The sequence below is a fragment of the Salmo salar genome, chromosome 26, assembly GCF_965601325.2.
Source record: "Salmo salar chromosome 26, fSalSal1, whole genome shotgun sequence".
In the NCBI taxonomy this organism is placed as follows: Eukaryota; Metazoa; Chordata; class Actinopteri; order Salmoniformes; family Salmonidae; genus Salmo; species Salmo salar.
Window position 1 is genome coordinate 43738950 of NC_138316.1, and position 19209 is coordinate 43758158.

The 19209-nt window shown below is 41.0% G+C and overlaps 2 protein-coding genes across 11 annotated transcripts in view; both read right to left on the reverse strand.

Annotated features, from left to right (window-relative positions):
* LOC106595921 (E3 SUMO-protein ligase PIAS1) overlaps window positions 1–4639 on the reverse strand; it is a 153967-nt gene extending 149328 nt beyond the window's left edge. For both annotated transcript variants that reach the window (XM_045708972.2, XM_045708971.2), the window contains exon 1: window positions 4575–4639. In XM_045708972.2, the coding sequence (XP_045564928.1) occupies window positions 4575–4598 (24 nt within the window). In that variant the 5' untranslated portion in view covers window positions 4599–4639. The remainder of the gene's footprint in view (window positions 1–4574) is intronic.
* A 4881-nt stretch (window positions 4640–9520) lies between these two features.
* Window positions 9521–18584, reverse strand: LOC106587757 (SKI family transcriptional corepressor 1 homolog-B). 9 transcript variants are annotated; one of them, XM_014176393.3, is made up of 9 exons: window positions 18285–18584; window positions 15366–17112; window positions 14427–14514; window positions 14239–14337; window positions 13873–13941; window positions 12775–12849; window positions 12253–12316; window positions 11513–11578; window positions 9521–11155 (listed from the first exon to the last, which is right to left on the reverse strand). In XM_014176393.3, exons 2-9 carry the CDS (start codon window positions 17100–17102, stop codon window positions 11146–11148), a joined length of 2208 nt encoding a protein of 735 aa, XP_014031868.2. In that variant the 5' UTR covers window positions 17103–17112; window positions 18285–18584; the 3' UTR covers window positions 9521–11145. The 9 variants fall into 9 exon arrangements, with proteins under 9 accessions (XP_014031868.2, XP_014031862.2, XP_014031867.1 ...); XM_014176387.3 differs by having other exon boundaries at window positions 12253–12327; XM_014176392.3 differs by lacking the exon at window positions 12775–12849 and having other exon boundaries at window positions 12253–12327.
* Window positions 18585–19209: the final 625 nt, after the last annotated feature.

The window sequence follows — 19209 nt, forward strand, 5'->3', positions numbered from 1 at the left end:
GATGATCTGATGTACTGACTGCCTCCACTGTAGTGATGATCTGATGTACTGACTGCCTTTACTGTAGTGATGATGATCTGATGTACTGACTGCCTCCACTGTAGTGATGATGATCTGATGTACTGACTGCCTCCACTGTAGTGTTGATCTGATGTACTGACTGCCTCCACTGTAGTGATGATCTGATGTACTGACTGCCTCCACTGTAGTGATGATCTGATGTACTGACTGCCTCCACTGTAGTGATGATCTGATGTACTGACTGCCTCCACTGTAGTGATGATCTGATGTACTGACTGCCTCCACTGTAGTGTTGATCTGATGTACTGACTGCCTCCACTGTAGTGTTGATCTGATGTACTGACTGCCTCCACTGTAGTGTTGATCTGATGTACTGACTGCCTCCACTGTAGTGTTGATCTGATGTACTGACTGCCTCCACTGTAATGATGAGCTGATGTACTGACTGCCTCCACTGTAGTGATGAGCTGATGTACTTACTGCCTCCACTGTAGTGTTGATCTGATGTACTGACTGCCTCCACTGTAGTGATGATGATCTGATGTACTGACTGCCTCCACTGTAGTGATGATCTGATGTACTGACTGCCTCCACTGTAGTGATGATCTGATGTACTGACTGCCTCCACTGTAGTGATGATGATCTGATGTACTGACTGCCTCCACTGTAGTGTTGATCTGATGTACTGACTGCCTCCACTGTAGTGTTGATCTGATGTACTGACTGCCTCCACTGTAGTGTTGATCTGATGTACTGACTGCCTCCACTGTAGTGATGATCTGATGTACTGACTGCCTCCACTGTAGTGTTGTTGATCTGATGTACTGACTGCCTCCACTGTAGTGTTGATGATCTGATGTACTGACTGCCTCCACTGTAGTGATGATGATCTGATGTACTGACTGCCTCCACTGTAGTGATGATCTGATGTACTGACTGCCTCCACTGTAGTGATGATCTGATGTACTGACTGCCTCCACTGTAGTGATGATGATCTGATGTACTGACTGCCTCCACTGTAGTGATGATGATCTGATGTACTGACTGCCTCCACTGTAGTGATGATGATCTGATGTACTGACTGCCTCCACTGTAGTGTTGATCTGATGTACTGACTGCCTCCACTGTAGTGTTGATCTGATGTACTGACTGCCTCCACTGTAGTGATGATGATCTGATGTACTGACTGCCTCCACTGTAGTGATGATGATCTGATGTACTGACTGCCTCCACTGTAGTGATGATGATCTGATGTACTGACTGCCTCCACTGTAGTGTTGATCTGATGTACTGACTGCCTCCACTGTAGTGTTGATCTGATGTACTGACTGCCTCCACTGTAGTGATGATGATCTGATGTACTGACTGCCTCCACTGTAGTGTTGATGATCTGATGTACTGACTGCCTCCACTGTAGTGATGATGATCTGATGTACTGACTGCCTCCACTGTAGTGTTGATCTGATGTACTGACTGCCTCCACTGTAGTGATGATGATCTGATGTACTGACTGCCTCCACTGTAGTGATGATGATCTGATGAACTGACTGCCTCCACTGTAGTGTTGATCTGATGTACTGACTGCCTCCACTGTAGTGTTGATCTGATGTACTGACTGCCTCCACTGTAGTGTTGATCTGATGTACTGACTGCCTCCACTGTAGTGTTGATCTGATGTACTGACTGCCTCCACTGTAGTGTTGATCTGATGTACTGACTGCCTCCACTGTAGTGTTGATCTGATGTACTGACTGCCTCCACTGTAGTGTTGATCTGATGTACTGACTGCCTCCACTGTAGTGTTGATCTGATGTACTGACTGCCTCCACTGTAGTGTTGATCTGATGTACTGACTGCCTCCACTGTAGTGTTGATCTGATGTACTGACTGCCTCCACTGTAGTGTTGATCTGATGTACTGACTGCCTCCACTGTAGTGTTGATCTGATGTACTGACTGCCTTCACTGTAGTGTTGATCTGATGTACTGACTGCCTCCACTGTAGTGTTGATCTGATGTACTGACTGCCTTCACTGTAGTGTTGAGCTGATGTACTGACTGCCTCCACTGTAGTGTTGATCTGATGTACTGACTGCCTCCACTGTAGTGTTGATCTGATGTACTGACTGCCTCCACTGTAGTGTTGATCTGATGTGAGTGTAATGATTTGCAAGAAACACGAAGCGTTAATCATCAGTGGTGAAATACTATTTGTAGAAAGCAATCTCATGTCATACGAACTCAATCTGCTCTGAGTTTGAGCCTGGACATCGTTTAGGAACAGAAAGTAACAACAGACAATGTGAAGAATAAAAAGTTAAACACAAATGCCGTGCCGTAGAAGACATACACCCGAGGACATTAATATGGACTTAGTTTCCAAGCACACAACAATAGCAACACTTTGGAGAAAAGTAGAAAAATATCCCTCAGATCAATAGCAGCTCAAAGGGTGCCTGTCAAGCATCGGGTATCGTCAGTTAGGCCTAACTCATATTGTCCGCTGCAATGTCTCACAATAGATGTGCAGACTGAGACAACTCATAATAAAGCACAGTCTGAAATACTGTTCCAAATCAAATGGTTGACGTGAAAAAACTGAAGTATGTCTACATCTGAATCAATTGCTATTGATTGGTGTTCCAGGTACACTAGATTATGAACCACACAAGCTTTAAATGAAATAATTCTGGGAAGGCAAGTAGGCAACTGCTCTGAAGGCACCATGCAGCAATGCTGAGAGAAATCATTGAGGCAAAAGGATGCTATGCAGGTTTGCATTTCTGACAATTAGTTTAGGGATAAATGTAGCCTCAGTTCCAATACGTTACGCCTCTCAGTTCCACTACGTTACGCCTCTCAGTTCCACTACGTTACGCCTCTCAGTTCCACTACGTTACGCCTCTCAGTTCCACTACGTTACGCCTCTCAGTTCCACTACGTTACGCCTCTCAGTTCCACTACGTTACGCCTCTCAGTTCCACTACGTTACGCCTCTCAGTTCCACTACGTTACGCCTCGCAGTTCCACTACGTTACGCATAAGAGTAATTGGAAGAAGGCATCTTCTGTACAGGGGAGTTTTGTTAAGAACCCCAGCGCTCGGCCTGAACACGAACAAGCATCGCTTGTGATACGGTTTTGGAAGCATACGAACCTTATCTTTCATATCAGCGAGAAATCATTTGCAAAAAAGGTTAAATTGATACACATCTTTATATGGTTAGGGTTCCCACACGGCCATATCTCCAAGTTACAGCGCGCATTAACGGCATGCTCCGAATACCTGTGTGTAACGGAAGGCCGCAGAAACGTGTTGTCACGGAAAAATACTGTCGGCGGCAACTGTGATGAAGCCGGTTAAAACAGTGTGCAGTAAGTGTATATTTTGTAGTTGTATTATTATTTTGATGTGATATAAAAGTAAAGGCCTTTATACTTCTAGAATCGTATCATTGATTCCCGTTCAGATGGAGTATTTGGCTGTCAGAGACAGTATACCTGTGAAAAGAACATATGGTCATTGGACCTTAAAGAGGAGATCTTGGGCTAGGGTAAATTAGGGCTGAACTAACAAAACAAGTTACCAGAACTTGAACTGTAATACCGGCACCCCTGTACATTATTTTATTTTTTTACTGCTACTCTTTAATTACGTGTTACTTTTATCCGTATTTATTGAAACCGCACTGTTGGTTAGAGCCTGTAAGTAAGCATTTCACTGTAAGGTCTACACCTGTTGTATTCGGCGCATGTGACTAATAACATTTGATTTGAATGCATTGCAACGTGTTAAGATTAGCATAAAGTCAAAACGTGTTAAATGATATCAACATATCAAATGAACATTACTACACGTTTTACAACATCTATCACTTTGACTCAGTGATAGTCAGCTGGGGAAATAAAAATGCATTCACTTTTTCTCCACACCGCTATGTAAAAGTTACCTAACTACCCAGGCTACAAAACGTTTTCAAATTAGAACATCTTGTCACTGTTACACCATTAAAAGTGCATAATTTTATGCGTCTTGAGAAATGGATAAAACTGAAAACGCTTGAATAGTAGCCTAAACTAGCAAGAACCACATTTTGTCGTTCTCCCATCGCCAGCCTCTGTTCACTAGCTTGACAGAACGTCAAGCCCGCTCTCCCAACGCTGACCAACTAATTAGCTGATAAAGGCATCCTCGTTCAAACAGTCAACTACGACCCATCATTGTCATAAGATACTTTTTAACTAAATGTCTACAAAATTTACATGGACCGAAAAGGAAAAATACTTTTAATTATTCCGCTAGCTAGCTAATAAAGATATTATATGCAGGAGATCGCTAACGAACGAGCGGGTCTCTCTCAACATCAACAATAACATGTTCCAGCTTTCGCCTTATAGTGAATTCCTTTAAAGTTATCCTTATGCACAAACAATACACATAAATTCACATTCAAATTAGTTCCTTGTCGTTTAAATTACACATGCGAAGACCTGCGTTGGCATTATATCGTTTGCTAACCGTTTACATTTATAATGATTTCAAGCTGCGCTTTACCTTCAATTCCGCACTCTCCGCCATCTTGCAATTCCTAGTGCAGGCGTGATGACGTACTGTGACGTGCTGACCACTACGCTACGTGCTTGCGCTCATTGGGTGTGTATTTAAAATACCTGAAACGTTGTTTGAGTGCTTAAAACTGTGTTAGTTATGCAGTAGATATAATCCATCCCATATTCCGTTTCAAGAGATACGTTTAATTGACATGACACTTTTGATGTCCTCAATCAATGCAAAATGCAACAAAACCAAGCTACCTGTGCAGCACAGACACCAATGCCATTATACTGTCTTAACTGATTCTAACAATGTTTCTTGTTTACATTTTCCTCTCCCAAACACCTACTTGTTCTTTGTAATGGAGTTGTCTCCATATAAATTTTGTACATCATTTCCTCCACAAAAGAGAGCGACTCTGCATCTGGGCTGATCTCACTCACTCTCTCACTCTCACACTCTCTCACTCTCACACTCACTCACTCACTCACACTCACTCACTCACTCACTCACTCACTCACTCACTCACGACAGGAAATAGATGTTGAAAGGATGTGGTTATCTGTTAAACAGGAAAATAATGAATAAATGCAATGGATACAACAGGATAAGCAAATGGATCCAAAATACACTAGAATGGACTGGACTGGTAATAAAGTGGCACAGCTGGATTAATAATAAAATAGCACAGGACTGTATAATAAAAACATATATCATCCAACAACTATCAGTAACAGTAAACACACAAAGTTACAACAACAATATTAAAGTACTTCTGCACACACTCCATCCCACAAGTCCACTCAGAGGAGAAGTCAGGGGACAGAGGGTTGCACAGTGAGAAGAGCTGTCAGGTATCGTGCCCCCTGACAACGTGCCCCTTGGCAACCAATCAGGGTCAAGTCACACAGGTCAGAGAGAGTTTGAGAGGCCAGTTAAAGGCTTGGTCGAAAATATTATGTATATTTTCGACCTAGGTTTATGGTGCCCCCAGACACTCAGGCAAGCTCCTGGGAGATGGGGAGTGGGCTGTGCAGATTGAAAGGGTTGTGAGGTGCTGGTAAGAGTCAATTCGTAACAAAAACAGTTCTTGAGATATGCTTGAAACGATTTAGTGCAGTCAAAAATGGGATTTTCCTGTTTTATATATACACTATATATTACAAAAGTATGTGGACACGTCTTCAAATGAGTGGATTCGGCTATTTCAGCCACACCCGTTGCTGACAGGTGTATAAAATCGAGCACACAGCCATGCAATCTCCATAGACAAACATTAGCAGTAGAATGGCCTTACTGAAGAGCTCAGTGACTTTTAACGTGGCACCGACATTGGATGCCACATTTCCAGTAAGTCAGTTCATCAAATTTCTGCCCTGCTAGAGCTACCCCGGTCAACTGTAAGGGCTGTTATTCTTAAGTGGAAACTTCTAGGAGCATTAACGGCTCAGCCATGAAGTGGTAGGCCACACACTCTCACAGAAAGCGCATAAAAATAAAAATCATCTGTCCTCGGTTGCAGCACTCACTACCGAGTTCCAAACTGTCTCTGGAAGCAACGTCAGCACAAGAACTGTTCGTCGGGAGCTTCGTGAAATGGGTTTCCATGGCCGAGCAGCCGCACAAAAGCCTAAGATCACTGTGCACAATGCCAAGCGTCGGCTGGAGTGGTGTAAAGCTCGCGGCCATTGAATTCTGGAGCAGTGGAAACACTTTCTCTGGAGAGATGAATCACGCTTCATCATCTGACAATCCACAGGACGAATTTGGGTTTGGCGGATGCCAGGGGGATGCTACGTGCCCGAATGCATAGTGCCAACTGTAAAGTTTGGTGGAGGAGGAATAAAGGTCTGGAGCTGTTTTTCATAGTTCGGGCTAGGCGCCTTAGTTCCAGTGAAGGGAAATCTTAACACTACAACATACAATGACATTCTAGACGATTCTGTGCTTCCAACTTTGTGGCAAAAGTTTGGGAAGGCCCTTTCCTGTTTCAGCATGACAATGCCCCCGTGTATAAAGCGAGGTCCATACAGAAATGTTTTTTCGAGATTGGTGTGGAAGAACTTGACTTGCCTGCACAGAGCCCTGACTTCAACCCCTTGGAACATCTTTGGGATGAATTGGAACACCGACTGCGAGCCAGGCCTAATTGCCCAAAATTAGTGCCCGTCCTCACTAATGCTCTTGTGGCTGAGTGGAAGCAATGCCCACAGCAATGTTCCAACATCTCGTGGAAAGCCTTCCCAGAAGAGTGGAGGATGTTATTATAGTAGCAAAGGGGGGACCAACTCCAATATTAATGCCCATGATTTTGGAATGAGATGTTCGACGAGCATACTTTTGGCCATGTTGTGTATTTCCACACTGAGGTTGGAATAATACTGCGAAATTGTGAGAATTATGATTTCGCCCTTTTAGTGAGGTTGTGTAGTTCATACATGCATGATCTATGAGTAGAATTACTTTCTTACCTCAATTAGCCACAAAATCCCTAGTTTGAATAACGCAACTATTTTTCTGGAAGCTGTACTGTCCCATTTTCCCGAAGTTTTCCACCACATGGGCCAGCCCCCTAGCACTTTGACTTCAACCAATGAGCTTCAGCCCCTCACCATATGCTGTATTTGAAAGCTAGCAAGAGGCACATGATGCACCCACAGCAGAGCGAGAGAGACAGCAATGACTTGGTGCACATATGTGACATAGTACACCATTTTCGGGGAACACTTTTAGCATGTGAGTACTACTTTCAGAACTACTGGCTAAAAAGTATACAAGAGTACCGAAGAATCCCTTTAATAGACCAATAAGACAGAGAGTTCCAAACCTCTGCCAATAATAGCTACATTTTCAGTTGTGCCCTCCTCACTCAGACCACTCCCAGACAATCCTAGCTAAATTCTTGCTTGAGAAATTGCCCTTCACTAAGAAGCAATTTTTGTTTATTTTTGACCAGTTTAATTGAAAACGATCACAGTAAAGTACTTAATTGTTATCCAGATATGATTTGATATGGAGATAAAAACGGCTGCATTGGACCTTTTAAAACAGTTCATAGTGTACTCTCTCTTCAACTACAAACATTTTAGAACGTAGCCCACTCTGAATACATCTTTATAATATAGACTAACAAGGTGTCTAAAGCACCCAATAAATGAGTTCCAATAGGATTGGTAAACACGCAGCAACAGAAAACTAGTTTGTAACGAGAAAGCAGTGGGATTGGGCACTGCTTCAGAATAGGGACCTACCGACTTTACTTTATAAATGCTGGACATTCATGAGCCAGTAGATGTCACGATCTTCATTGTCCAGTAGATGGCACTATCTCCATTGTAATTCAGACTATGGTAAATACAGATTCCCCACAATTTTTCTGACATTTATAGAGCCCCCAAAGTCCTCATGAAAATTGTTACTATGACTATGTTATATCTAATCATGAATAAGATAATGCCCCCCAGCTTTCCAGTGTTGTACTGATATCTATGCATTTTCTTTGGTTATACCAGACATGGCTACTCCTTATCCCTAAGAGGGACATGAATAGAACACTGGGTGGAGTACGTTACTCCCAAACAATGCAATTCATCTTCAATGTAATGATTGATGACACAAATCCATTAGGGATGACTTTAGTCAACCATAGAAGGCTCATGTGGAGGGGTATTTGAACATTTTCCAGTCCCCACCTGTTCAATGTGATGTCTACAGTGACAGGACAAGTGCAGGTTAACTTTGTATTGGTCTTTGTCAAAGGAATCATTTAGAGTTAGATTCTATGACCGATGTTGGCATAATGAACAGGAACAAACATTATTTCATGGCCACTCTAATAGGTTGATAAACTTGTACTTCTATGATGTACAAACCATACCCTTTCATTCTCATGTTTGGCCGGGCCATTTTGAACAATTGTAACAAAAAAGCAAATAAATCTGAAATCATTCACTGTGAAAAATAGGTTCACTCATTACACCTGATATTTAAGTGGGCTTTTATATGTTTGGGCGTACCACGACAAACAGTTTGAGCGACTTTCAAAAGAGTATTGTTTTGTATTGAGGGCAGCCCTCCGATACTATTTACCAAGGGTGTAATGGGTTATGTGGTCTGTTCATTCTTATAATTTAACAAGACTTTTATTCATGGCTTCTCACAATCATGTATACAGTCATACTAAAACATATCTTAAAAAATATCATGATAAAAACTGAAAAATAATCCTACTTCAACGGTATCTGTTTATCATTGTAATGTAATCAATGTCACTATGTCAGTATTTCACTCAAATGTCAGTTGAACTTGTGAAGTTGTGCCGAGTCAAATGTTGAATAGTTTGATATTATGAGGCTTAACAAGCCAGTAAATATATAAATGATCATATCGATACTGTGTTCCTGATCTTAAATAAACCATGTACAACAGCAAAAAATGATCACATCACTTGTGTTCAATGCCATTCTCACGTGGATGGAACATGAAAACTACGGTTCATAAACAACTTCTTCAGTATACCTTGTGTAAACATGTTACAATACCCACACGAGTGGTTAGTATTCAAATGAAAAGGTGCCTTCATGTGGGGAGCAATTACTGTCAAAAAAGATTCATATTCAACATGCATCACTGCCATTATGCGAGCATCTCTTACTCTCTTGTGCCTAGGGACAGAGAGCCATCTAAAGAGCATTTAATCAATAGCTATTAGCCTTCACATCAGAATAATTAGATTTCACTATTAAACAGGGCTATTCCCCTGACAGAATGTCGAACATAACTTGACTGGACTTCTGAGACAGCCCATGTATGGAATGAGTCGTTTGATATGATATAAAACAAAAAGTTAAACAACCTGGATGCTAAATACATTTTAAATCAGGTTGTTATTCCTTAAAGGTTCCAGCAGGTGTCAGTATCGTTCCTATTAAGAGACAAGGCAAAAATAGGATTCACTTTTTAATCGTATTTTACATTAATTTCTGATATAATACATACATGAGTCTTATTGGCCCTTAATGGGGTCACAACAACACTTTTTAAAGGTCATATATATCGTGGAAAAAATAACCAACTGGCTTGGAATTGATTAAAAAAAAGAATAGTTACAGAAATCAACTGCACAACATGGAATTCAGTCACAAATGGCAGTTTCAAGTCTCTTTACGTGGCGTCTTGGTTTCCTTTAATCTCATCCCCACTCATAACTCTTGCCATGCACAAAAGATTGACATGACAAAATAAAGCCTACAAGACATAATGAAATACACAACAAATAGGTTTGGTTTCTGTGCCTGTGGTTTATTTAATGTATGGTAGGGTTCTGACCATGATTCAAACCCTTTATTAAGTACAACAGAAGCTGGGTGTGTCTTGTAACCGAATGCTCAAATCATACGGAAGAAATATACCTTTTATAATGAATATCCTGTACATGGTATCTATGTATGATTAAAAACAATCATTGTTGAGACTGAATGAACATTCTATTCACTGTAAAAGACTCATCTGTTGGGTGACATTTTAGGCAAATGGAACCTTTTTAATTAGCTCAAGGTTGAAAGGTCATTGGTTACTTCGAAATAAGTGCTAGAATAAGTGTTGGTGCCATTAGAACAGTGTTTCCCCTTCCTGGTCCTGGGGACCCAAAGCCGTGCACATTTTTGTTTTGGAACAACACTCACACACTTGAGTCAATAATCAACAATTCATCATCAAGCCTTTGATTTGAATCAGGTGTGTTAGGGCTAGGACAAATAACTAGAAGGGTGCAGCACCTTTGGATCCCCCTGGTCAAGCATTTGGGAAACGCTGCATTAGAAGGAAGTGTATTCTATACATTAGATGCTTAACAGAGTTTACTTTATTTCTTAGTACAGTGTGGTCCAGATCAGTAGTAATGTTGCCAATTTTTAAAGTGCTTTACATCAATAATATACATTGTTAAATGTTTCAGATGGACAGAACAGATTAACGACTAACTTAAACACAAATAAATATATGTAAAAACACATAGATAATGTGGTAAAACAACCCAAGAATGCTAGGGTTTGTGTTACTTATGAAATATCACATTATACAACTCATTGCACATCTCCACATATATATATTTATATATATACGGGATATATAAAGAGCAATGGATTATGATTCAAAGGGACTTGCTGTGTCCATATCAAGAGCTCTTTACAACTTGATAACTGTCTATAAATACAACACATACAATGGACCAGTCGTTTGGTCTTGGTGTATCTTCAAGAGTTCTTTTCAATGGAAGGTCTAGTTCTCCTAACCCCCATAGCCACTTCTTCTGTGTTAAATAAATAGAGCTGGAGTGTGTACACAGGTTGTGAATCCTTGGATGACTGGTGATGGAGGGCAAAGGTAAAGAAGTTACGGAGAGACTGTGACTACTTGAGGTGGGTCTCTCTCTTTTTGGCTGCAGTGAGCTGTACTGGAGTCAGTGGGGGGTCTTGTGGTCTATTATGGAGGCAGCAGAGGGGGTTTGAAAGTACAGGCTCCAGTACAGTGGCGAGGGGTCAGCATCTTGCAGGAGAAATGGTGCAGGGCATCATGAGCTTCTAGGGAGAAAGGGGATGTGTCACTTCAAACACTGGGCAGATTAAATGTATTTGTTGTATTTCTATCCACACTATGTATTCTATAGTCGTTCTTTCCTCTAAGTTCAGTCTACATGTCACAGTATTTCTTAGCAATATCAAATGTGCTATGAATTTGCATATCATAAGGACACACATGCTAGTGAAGAATAAAAAGTAGCACTTGCATAGGTACGGTTGGACAATAATTTTGACAAATATTACTAGTCATATTCAAAGTCCATTAGAAGGCTATGCTCTTGGCCAGCTAGCCATTAAATTAATTCACAAATGGACTGAAACTGGATACATGTTCTGTTTTTGGACCATATAAATTACCTTTTAGCTTCTGTTGTATTGCATAACGCGCCTTTCTTTCTTGATCCAACTCGCTGCACAAAGTGTCTAAGCAAACAACAAATAAATAAGAAAAAAAAACCGCAATAATTGAGCTACAAAGCGGTGGTTTGTAAACTTTGAAATGGATGACTGTAGTTTATGTTGTTCACCCTCGGGTATTTTGAGTGACCTCAGTGTAGTTGAAGTGTGTATTTACACTACTGCGTTCCAGTAACTCTAGAACTAGTCTATCCGTGAAAGGGCGGCATCAGCTGTTGTCGTCTACTGTATGTAACTGATACGACGATACGTAATGGTCTGCCTTTTACATTTTCCAGTGCGTGATTTAGGAGAAAATAACATTTACTAACAAAACACAGCGAAATCAATCTCTCTATGGTTTGATATTATTGCAGTTCATTCGACAATTTCCAGTCAAATCGCGAAAAATGTTGCCTATTTTACAGGAATGGTAAGCTATTATTTGTAGATTGTGGACATGCAGCCTAATTCTAATGACCGAATTTATGCAAGTGTCACTTTCCCCTCTTCATTCTTGTGTGGTACAAGGAAGCACAAAGTCAGTATGACTGTTCTTTTACATGCATGTGTTCATACTTTACAACATCAATGCTATAACGATATGGGTCATTTCATTCAATTTAAGTCGGGACATATTATTTAATTTATTAAAACACTGACCGTTTAGCATATTCTGATTCTTTTTCCTGGAGACTCACCTCGGACAATATGAAGCTGTTGGACCATCTCTTCTCTGTAGGACAGTTCCCTCTTCATTTGGTCCTGAAAATTATCTGCATAGTGAGCAAGCAGACAGCTACTATTAACACAGTGCGCAAGTCCAAATAACATAATTTGAGCCTAATGGGTTCTCAACATTATGACATATACGAAAATTAAAATCACTACATTAAAATAAAGACCTCACTGTGTGGGAAACAGGAGCAGCTCTCGCTTTTGAAGCTAAACAATAATGTACTTCCATTTCAGCACCATGCCGCTGTCCACTAATGTTTGCTTCATTGTAGTCAATATGTTTGCTGTATGTCTCTTTATGTTTAAACTCATTCTGATACAGGCCAAGATGGTGGAAACGTAAATGACTTTAACTCTTAAAAAATTAAGTTATTTTTTTTACTTTAAGAGCTCGAGTTACGCCTGTTTCCCCCGTGTAAATCTTTCATCTCAGCTGTACCTCGACTCTATGTATGTTTAAGCAGTAGGACAATAAAGCGTCCTACCTTTTAAATTTTGAAATTCGCGTTCCAACTTTTTTCTGAGCTCCACTTGTTCGACAAGCTGTTTCTGAAGTTCCTCTGCAAAACGAAGCGGTCATCACCATTATCATAATCGTCGTTGTAAAAAGGCAATAGGCAAAGCAGTAAATTCAAAATGTTGCTTTCCACATACTAGGCCTATATATTGCAGACCTATCTTAGATAGCCTGTTCAACAATTAAAGCATTTGATTTTGATTACAGGCCTAATACAATACAAGCCTATGGGTAAAAACAACCACAATGTTTTCCGTGGTTTATTTCCCTATAGTATCGTAATAACTATTATCAGAAGGCCTATGGTTGGAACGCTAACAGTCGTTTAGCCTCACTGTGTCTCCAAGCATGGTATTGCTAAATAATTAGCTCCACCGCCTCGGGGTTAGAGGCTCGAGCGCCGCAGCTTAATGGCTGGGCTCGTTAAAATATTAATAGTGGAAAAACGATTTCGTGTTACAATAAGTAGAACAATTCCGTTTCTCATAATTTAACATTAGAGGAGGTTAACGAATGAAAAACAATTCAAACGTGACCGTGCAAACTTGTGTTAAGCTGTAGGCATAACATTTTTTTATCAAGCGATTAAAAAAAAAAAATATTAGACAGATCATTATAGGTATTATTTTGTTAGTGCAGTACCTAGATATGGAAGGGGAAATCTCACCAGTCTAACATATTAGACTGGTGATTCCACACGTCGTAGCCTACACAAGACTAACATGGGAAATTGTTCATGTTCCATGAAAAGGCTTATAATAAACAGCACGGGGGTTTTTCCGAATGTTGAAATTGTAGGCTTTGAGGAAGTAGAGCTACAAATAGAGCCGCATTCACACGTGTTCGTTATGTTTAAAATATAACTTTGTTAATTCAATGCTAAATATGATTTGTTTTTAATTCACAGAACCGACAATTATGTTTAGTGATTTCCACCTTGCTTTGTTCAATTTACGATGAGCTCTAATGACTTGAAACGAGGCGAGGCCTACTTGTCGGTCGTTTTGCATTAGGCTAATCAATATAAACAAATGTCAATGATCATTGATAAAAGTAAAATGATTACCTTTAGCCATGTTTTCGATATCTTTTTCGTGGATCCTACTGACGTCATGCTGACGTAATGCCCCATCGCCTGCAAGATAAATATTAAAGATGGCATCAGCTCATTAATTCATCTAATTTACTCAATTTTCTGTTATAAATTATCATATTTGGAACAGTAAAAAGTGAGAAACCTTCGGCTAACAATTTCCTAACATAAAATATAATACAATAGGCTATATTACCATGGCAGGCCTACTAAACGTTTACACACTTACACACACACACACACACACACACACTTACACACACACACACACACACACACTTACACACACACACTTACACACACACACACACACACACAGAGAGAGCGAGAGAGACTCACATGGTGGGCTTTCCTTTGCTTGGTCCTGAAAGGCTCTCTGTGGAACGTCCTCTCTTGTAGGAGAACGTTGTTTATGTGGGTCGGAAACATGGAGGACACCTGATAAAGAGAGACAGTAATAAGCGACGTGCCTATTTGTATACAGAAACTATACCATGAATATGTACTATGCAAAATAATACACCTACCGTTTGATTGCAATGGGCTGCTATGTTTTGATCCAAACGTAGATGAACCGTTCAAAGGCATGTGTCCATCCTTTTCATGTGTGTACACCTGCAAAATTAACCATCGCCATTATAGTCAATACAACTGCAATTATCTATAATTCTCTTAATTTCACAAGCAATTCTTTGAGCGGATATACCCACGTGACACGTCTCCAATTTATAATTATAGGGAAGTAATTCAATTGTTGTCCACCTATCTAAATTGCAGTTTGACTGACATTAGGACGAGGCCGACGCAGGCCTAACCTTTTCCCAACACACTACAAGGCTCGCAGTAAACACTCCAAAACAGAACCACTTGAATTATCTTTAGAACAAAAGACAAGACACAGACCAAGGCTCCCACTCAGCGACCTTATTAAAACAGGCCTACTCCATTCTCAATCTCTTTCATATTGGGACGAGGGTCTTTTTTGTAAATGTCATTGCCAAAATGTATTTTAACAAAATATAATTTCCATATTTGTTCCAACCTGCCAATGTATGTCTAAACAGGCTCAGCCTTCTGTAATGTCAGGGGTTTCAACAGCACAATAAAACCCCATGCGAGAAGTCCTGGATATAGTTCATATAAGTGTTTGTTTTCATTTGACCAAAATATGAAATCACCTTGCAAAAACGCGTTGAATACATCACATTAGCCTACTGTTTAGGCTTCAAACTGTTAACAGCTGCCAGCCATATCAACATCCTATATGGCATAGGCCTATGACTATTGGAACATTAAATACAGCATGATGATCATGCTTTATGCCCATGCACTTACAGGACCAAACATCACCCATTATCATATGAGATCCAAACACGTCTCTGTGGATTGATGACTAAATTATTTTACAAACGGGTGCGTAAATTGATTGAACATCACAACACTCATATGGACCTTGGCACACTTACTTCGTACACCGGTGTATCATGGCGCTCTGACACCTGTCCACCCTGCCTCTCGTCATCAGAGGACCCGGAGTGGGGATCTTCCGGGTGTGGTCCTGGACTTGTCCCCAGCTCTTGACTATCTTCAGGCCCGGAATGGGCTGAGTTGAGGGGCGGGGGACTCTGACGGTCCTCCACGGACAGTTGGACTGACTCTTCATCCTCTTGTGCCCTGTTTGACTCCACGTCAACGTCTGGGTCGTCCGCGCTATCCACATCCGGGGACATAGACCTATAGCTAGAACTTTCACTCACGAAATCTGGCGATAGGTAACCAGAGCGCACACCGCTGTACGTGTCCCTGTTGCCGTATAGCTTTGCAATGCTTTCGGCGTCTTTCACCACAGGTCTGAACGCAGAGATGTAATTTATCTTCCGTGGAGTTGTGGGGGGTCCTTCCGTCGACCGGGCCTCATCCCCGGATTTATCTTCGTCGTTCCGGGTGGATTGTGAGCTGGAGCACCGCTCGCTGTCGTGAAAGCTATCCTTAGGTGTGTTTGCGCACCGGTCACTTTGATCCGATAACTCGAGATCACTCTGTCGGACACTTAAGAGCTCTGTGGGTGGTTTGGCTGGTGACTGTTGATACGGTGGCATCGGTAGGCCACCGGCTGTAGGCCAGAACATCGGGAAAGAGGGATAGATACTGTCCTTTGCTCCTGGCCAAAAGACACCCGAAACGTTGGTTTTAATTGTCTCTCCCACTCCGTCGTCCTTCTTTTGACACAGTCCAAACGCAGGGAATCCATACGGGTGGGGGAAGAGCGGTGGCGGGATCTTTTGAAGCATCCCAAAGCTCTTGCTGGGCACAGGGATAACCGGGTAGTTCCGGACGCCATTTGACAGACTGATGTTAGGCCTACCTCGGTCTTCGTCACAGCGCAACGTTTTATGGGGTACCTCAGGGGAACTTCTTTGGGTTGGGTTACTGGTGGAATGTGACTTCAAAGGAGAGGACATGGATGACCCACTCATAGGTAGCGTCCTCTTACGACTTCCCCCGTTGAACATCGCTTTAACATCCTCCCACGCGTGGGCAACATCATCCGACGAGCTTTTGTCTGTTAGTTTGAGATGGCGCCTCCACGAATTGAAGTTTGCTGCGTCTGGCTGTGTATACTTTGACTCGGGAGTGCGATGGGAGTGGAATATGAATTTATTCGGGGAAAAATACATGTTGCAATATGTGCATTTAATGCACTTGGCCCTCGAGCTGTTATACCTTGCAGGTATGAAGCTACCTCTGCTTCCCCAAGCGCATTCATGAGAGACATCAAAAGCGAAATTTTCCGGTAGCTTTGGTGGGTTGTGAGCACCTAGGAATGATTTACATAGCCTCTCCGCCTCCCGCTTGGTGATCATACCGCAGCGCCGCGAGGAGATTGGCATGGCGCCAGCGCGCCTCAGTATCTCGAGCTGGACGGGCGTGCACTGGACGCAGGTGATTCCAAGAGCAACGCGTCGGTTATGGATTTCGTTGTAACTGTAGTTTTTTAGCAATGTGTTGGATATCTGCGCCAAGCAAAGTCTTTCCTGGCCATCTATGACCAAAGACACGATGTGCACTCCATACAACGCGGTCTCGCTGACTTGGTTAGGCTTCAGGGAGATGGGGCTGGAGAAGGGCTGAACGTCCTGCTTGGAGCTGGGGGAAGAGCTGGAGTCTCGTCCCGCTGGTTGTTGATTGGGTATCGACTCCATTCCTGGAAGTCTGAAAATAAAATAATTATTTTAGGGTAGCCTATTGCACTAGCATATAGACCTACAGTTGGCATAACTCCTGTCAAAAAAATGCACTAGTCCTAAATTGTTTGCAATTCATTCCAAATCAACAAATAAATAAAGTCCATGAAATTATAGCTTTGTAATTAATATTACCAATAGGCATACGCACGCACATTTCGTGCAATAATAATAATAATAATAATAATAATAATATGGTCAAGGTCTTAAAGTAACGCAGAAGATCAGTGTTATTCTATGCTAATAACTATGCATTATTATTATTATTATTACACACTTAGTGTTATTATAGAACAATCAAAAACATTTTCAACCCAGCATTATTCACAAAAGACAAGGATTAGTTAGTTATTCGTTTTTGGTGACCCAGTTGTAAATAAATACATAAATAATAGCCTAATAGATAAAATAGGTCTACATAATTTAATATAAACGTTACATTTTATACGAGCATGTTTAGTAAAGGCCTATTAATATTAAGTGTCTAAACCATCCGAAAGCAAATGTTTTAACATGACCTATTGGATTGTATTTTTGTGTAGGACTATGCCAACTAAGGCTATCCATGGTCAGTTAGTTGTTTATTGACGGGATCTTTTCCTGTCGTCTTTAAATCGGCTCAGAGGCGAGGGTGATTACTTAAGAACTACATAAGATCCTTATACGCAAAAGAGCAGAAGGAAAATACACTCTGAGCTGCGCCAATGCGCTTACCAGAGAGGAAAAGAACAGCTAAGCTGCTTTATTGGTAATTACACGGGTTCAATTGTACGTATTTGATCTGTTAATAAAAGACTAGCCCGATATATAATTAAAACATCGCATGCGTGTCTCCCTAAATTAACGTTAGTGCAACGGCTTATAGGCCTACAATAAAATCTAAAAATCGACTTTTACAAAAGGCAAATATTTCCCTCACATTTAGCATCGCACATCCGTCACATCGTTTTTGTTTTACGCAACGGTTGTAAGTATATATTCTATAAGTCTTCCGAAAATAATATATTAATTGGAAAATAAATTAAAGGTAAAACTTACGAAAAACATGTGAAATATGAAGCTGTTGTGACTGGTGATGAGACACAAATATTTCAATAGAAAATACACAAGACAACGAATTGAAAAGAGTAAGATCCTTACCTTTCTTTCTGGAAAAGAGCACAGTACTCCTAGGCTTAGGAAACAACTTTTCATCAAAAAGTTGAACAAAAATCACCGACACAAGCAGAGGTCTAGTCCGAGATAAAAGATACTGGACCAAGCGTTCAGACTAGCCTAATATTTATCTCTCTCTGTAGTGTCTCTGTCTCAGTACAGTGAACGGACTTCCATCCTCTTCGACTCTCACCGGCTGAGTGGCGCACGAGAGAGTGACCGCATGGCAGTCCTCGAGCCTTCGCCACTCCTCAAGACAGCAGTCGACGCTCCTCACTGAAGAAGTGACCGCTAAACTAATGGATGGCAAGGCACACCCACTTAGCGTTCCCTCTCTTTAACTATATTATCTCCTGGACAATGAAGGAACAACAGACACTACTAGGCTATTACTAGATCCATTTAAACTTTACTCACTTTCAGAGAAGTGGAAAAAAAATATTAAGAGAAAGATAGATGGATAGATATAGATCTATATAGATAGATATATATTGCATTAACATGGTGTGCCAAGTGGTAAGGTGCACATGATATATTTCTATATTGACACAATTCATGACCAACGATATTTTAATAATATACAAATAATTATAATTATATGGGTGCATTTATTTGTCCTATTTCACACATGTAGGTACAAGTGTGTATTATACCCATGTGCTAATTGGAAATGTTTAGGATTTTTTTGTTTTGTTGCCTATCCCAACTCTTCATCGGAGATTAACTGCAGCTACCAAATGCAAATGAAGGCCTATAGACTATTTCCACTATTAACAAACGAGCAAATTTAGGACAAAACTGAATATGAAATCGAAGGCAACAAAATGGCTGAATGCATCATTTATCAAGTTACATGACCATCTGTTTTGCTTCTCGTGGACACGCAAATCAATTCCAGCCCTTCTGGTAA

What these genes read in the sequence shown, in the direction of transcription:
- LOC106587757 (XM_014176387.3), bottom strand. Translation starts at nt 17,102, where the DNA reads ATGGAGTCGATACCCAATCAACAACCAGCGGGACGAGACTCCAGCTCT. An exon ending in ATGATACACCGGTGTACGAA is followed by an intron (nt 14,515 to 15,365) that starts GTAAGTGTGCCA and finishes TTAATTTTGCAG; the next exon opens with GTGTACACACATGAAAAGGA. An exon ending in AGCAAAGGAAAGCCCACCAT is followed by an intron (nt 13,942 to 14,238) that starts GTGAGTCTCTCT and finishes TTTATCTTGCAG; the next exon opens with GCGATGGGGCATTACGTCAG.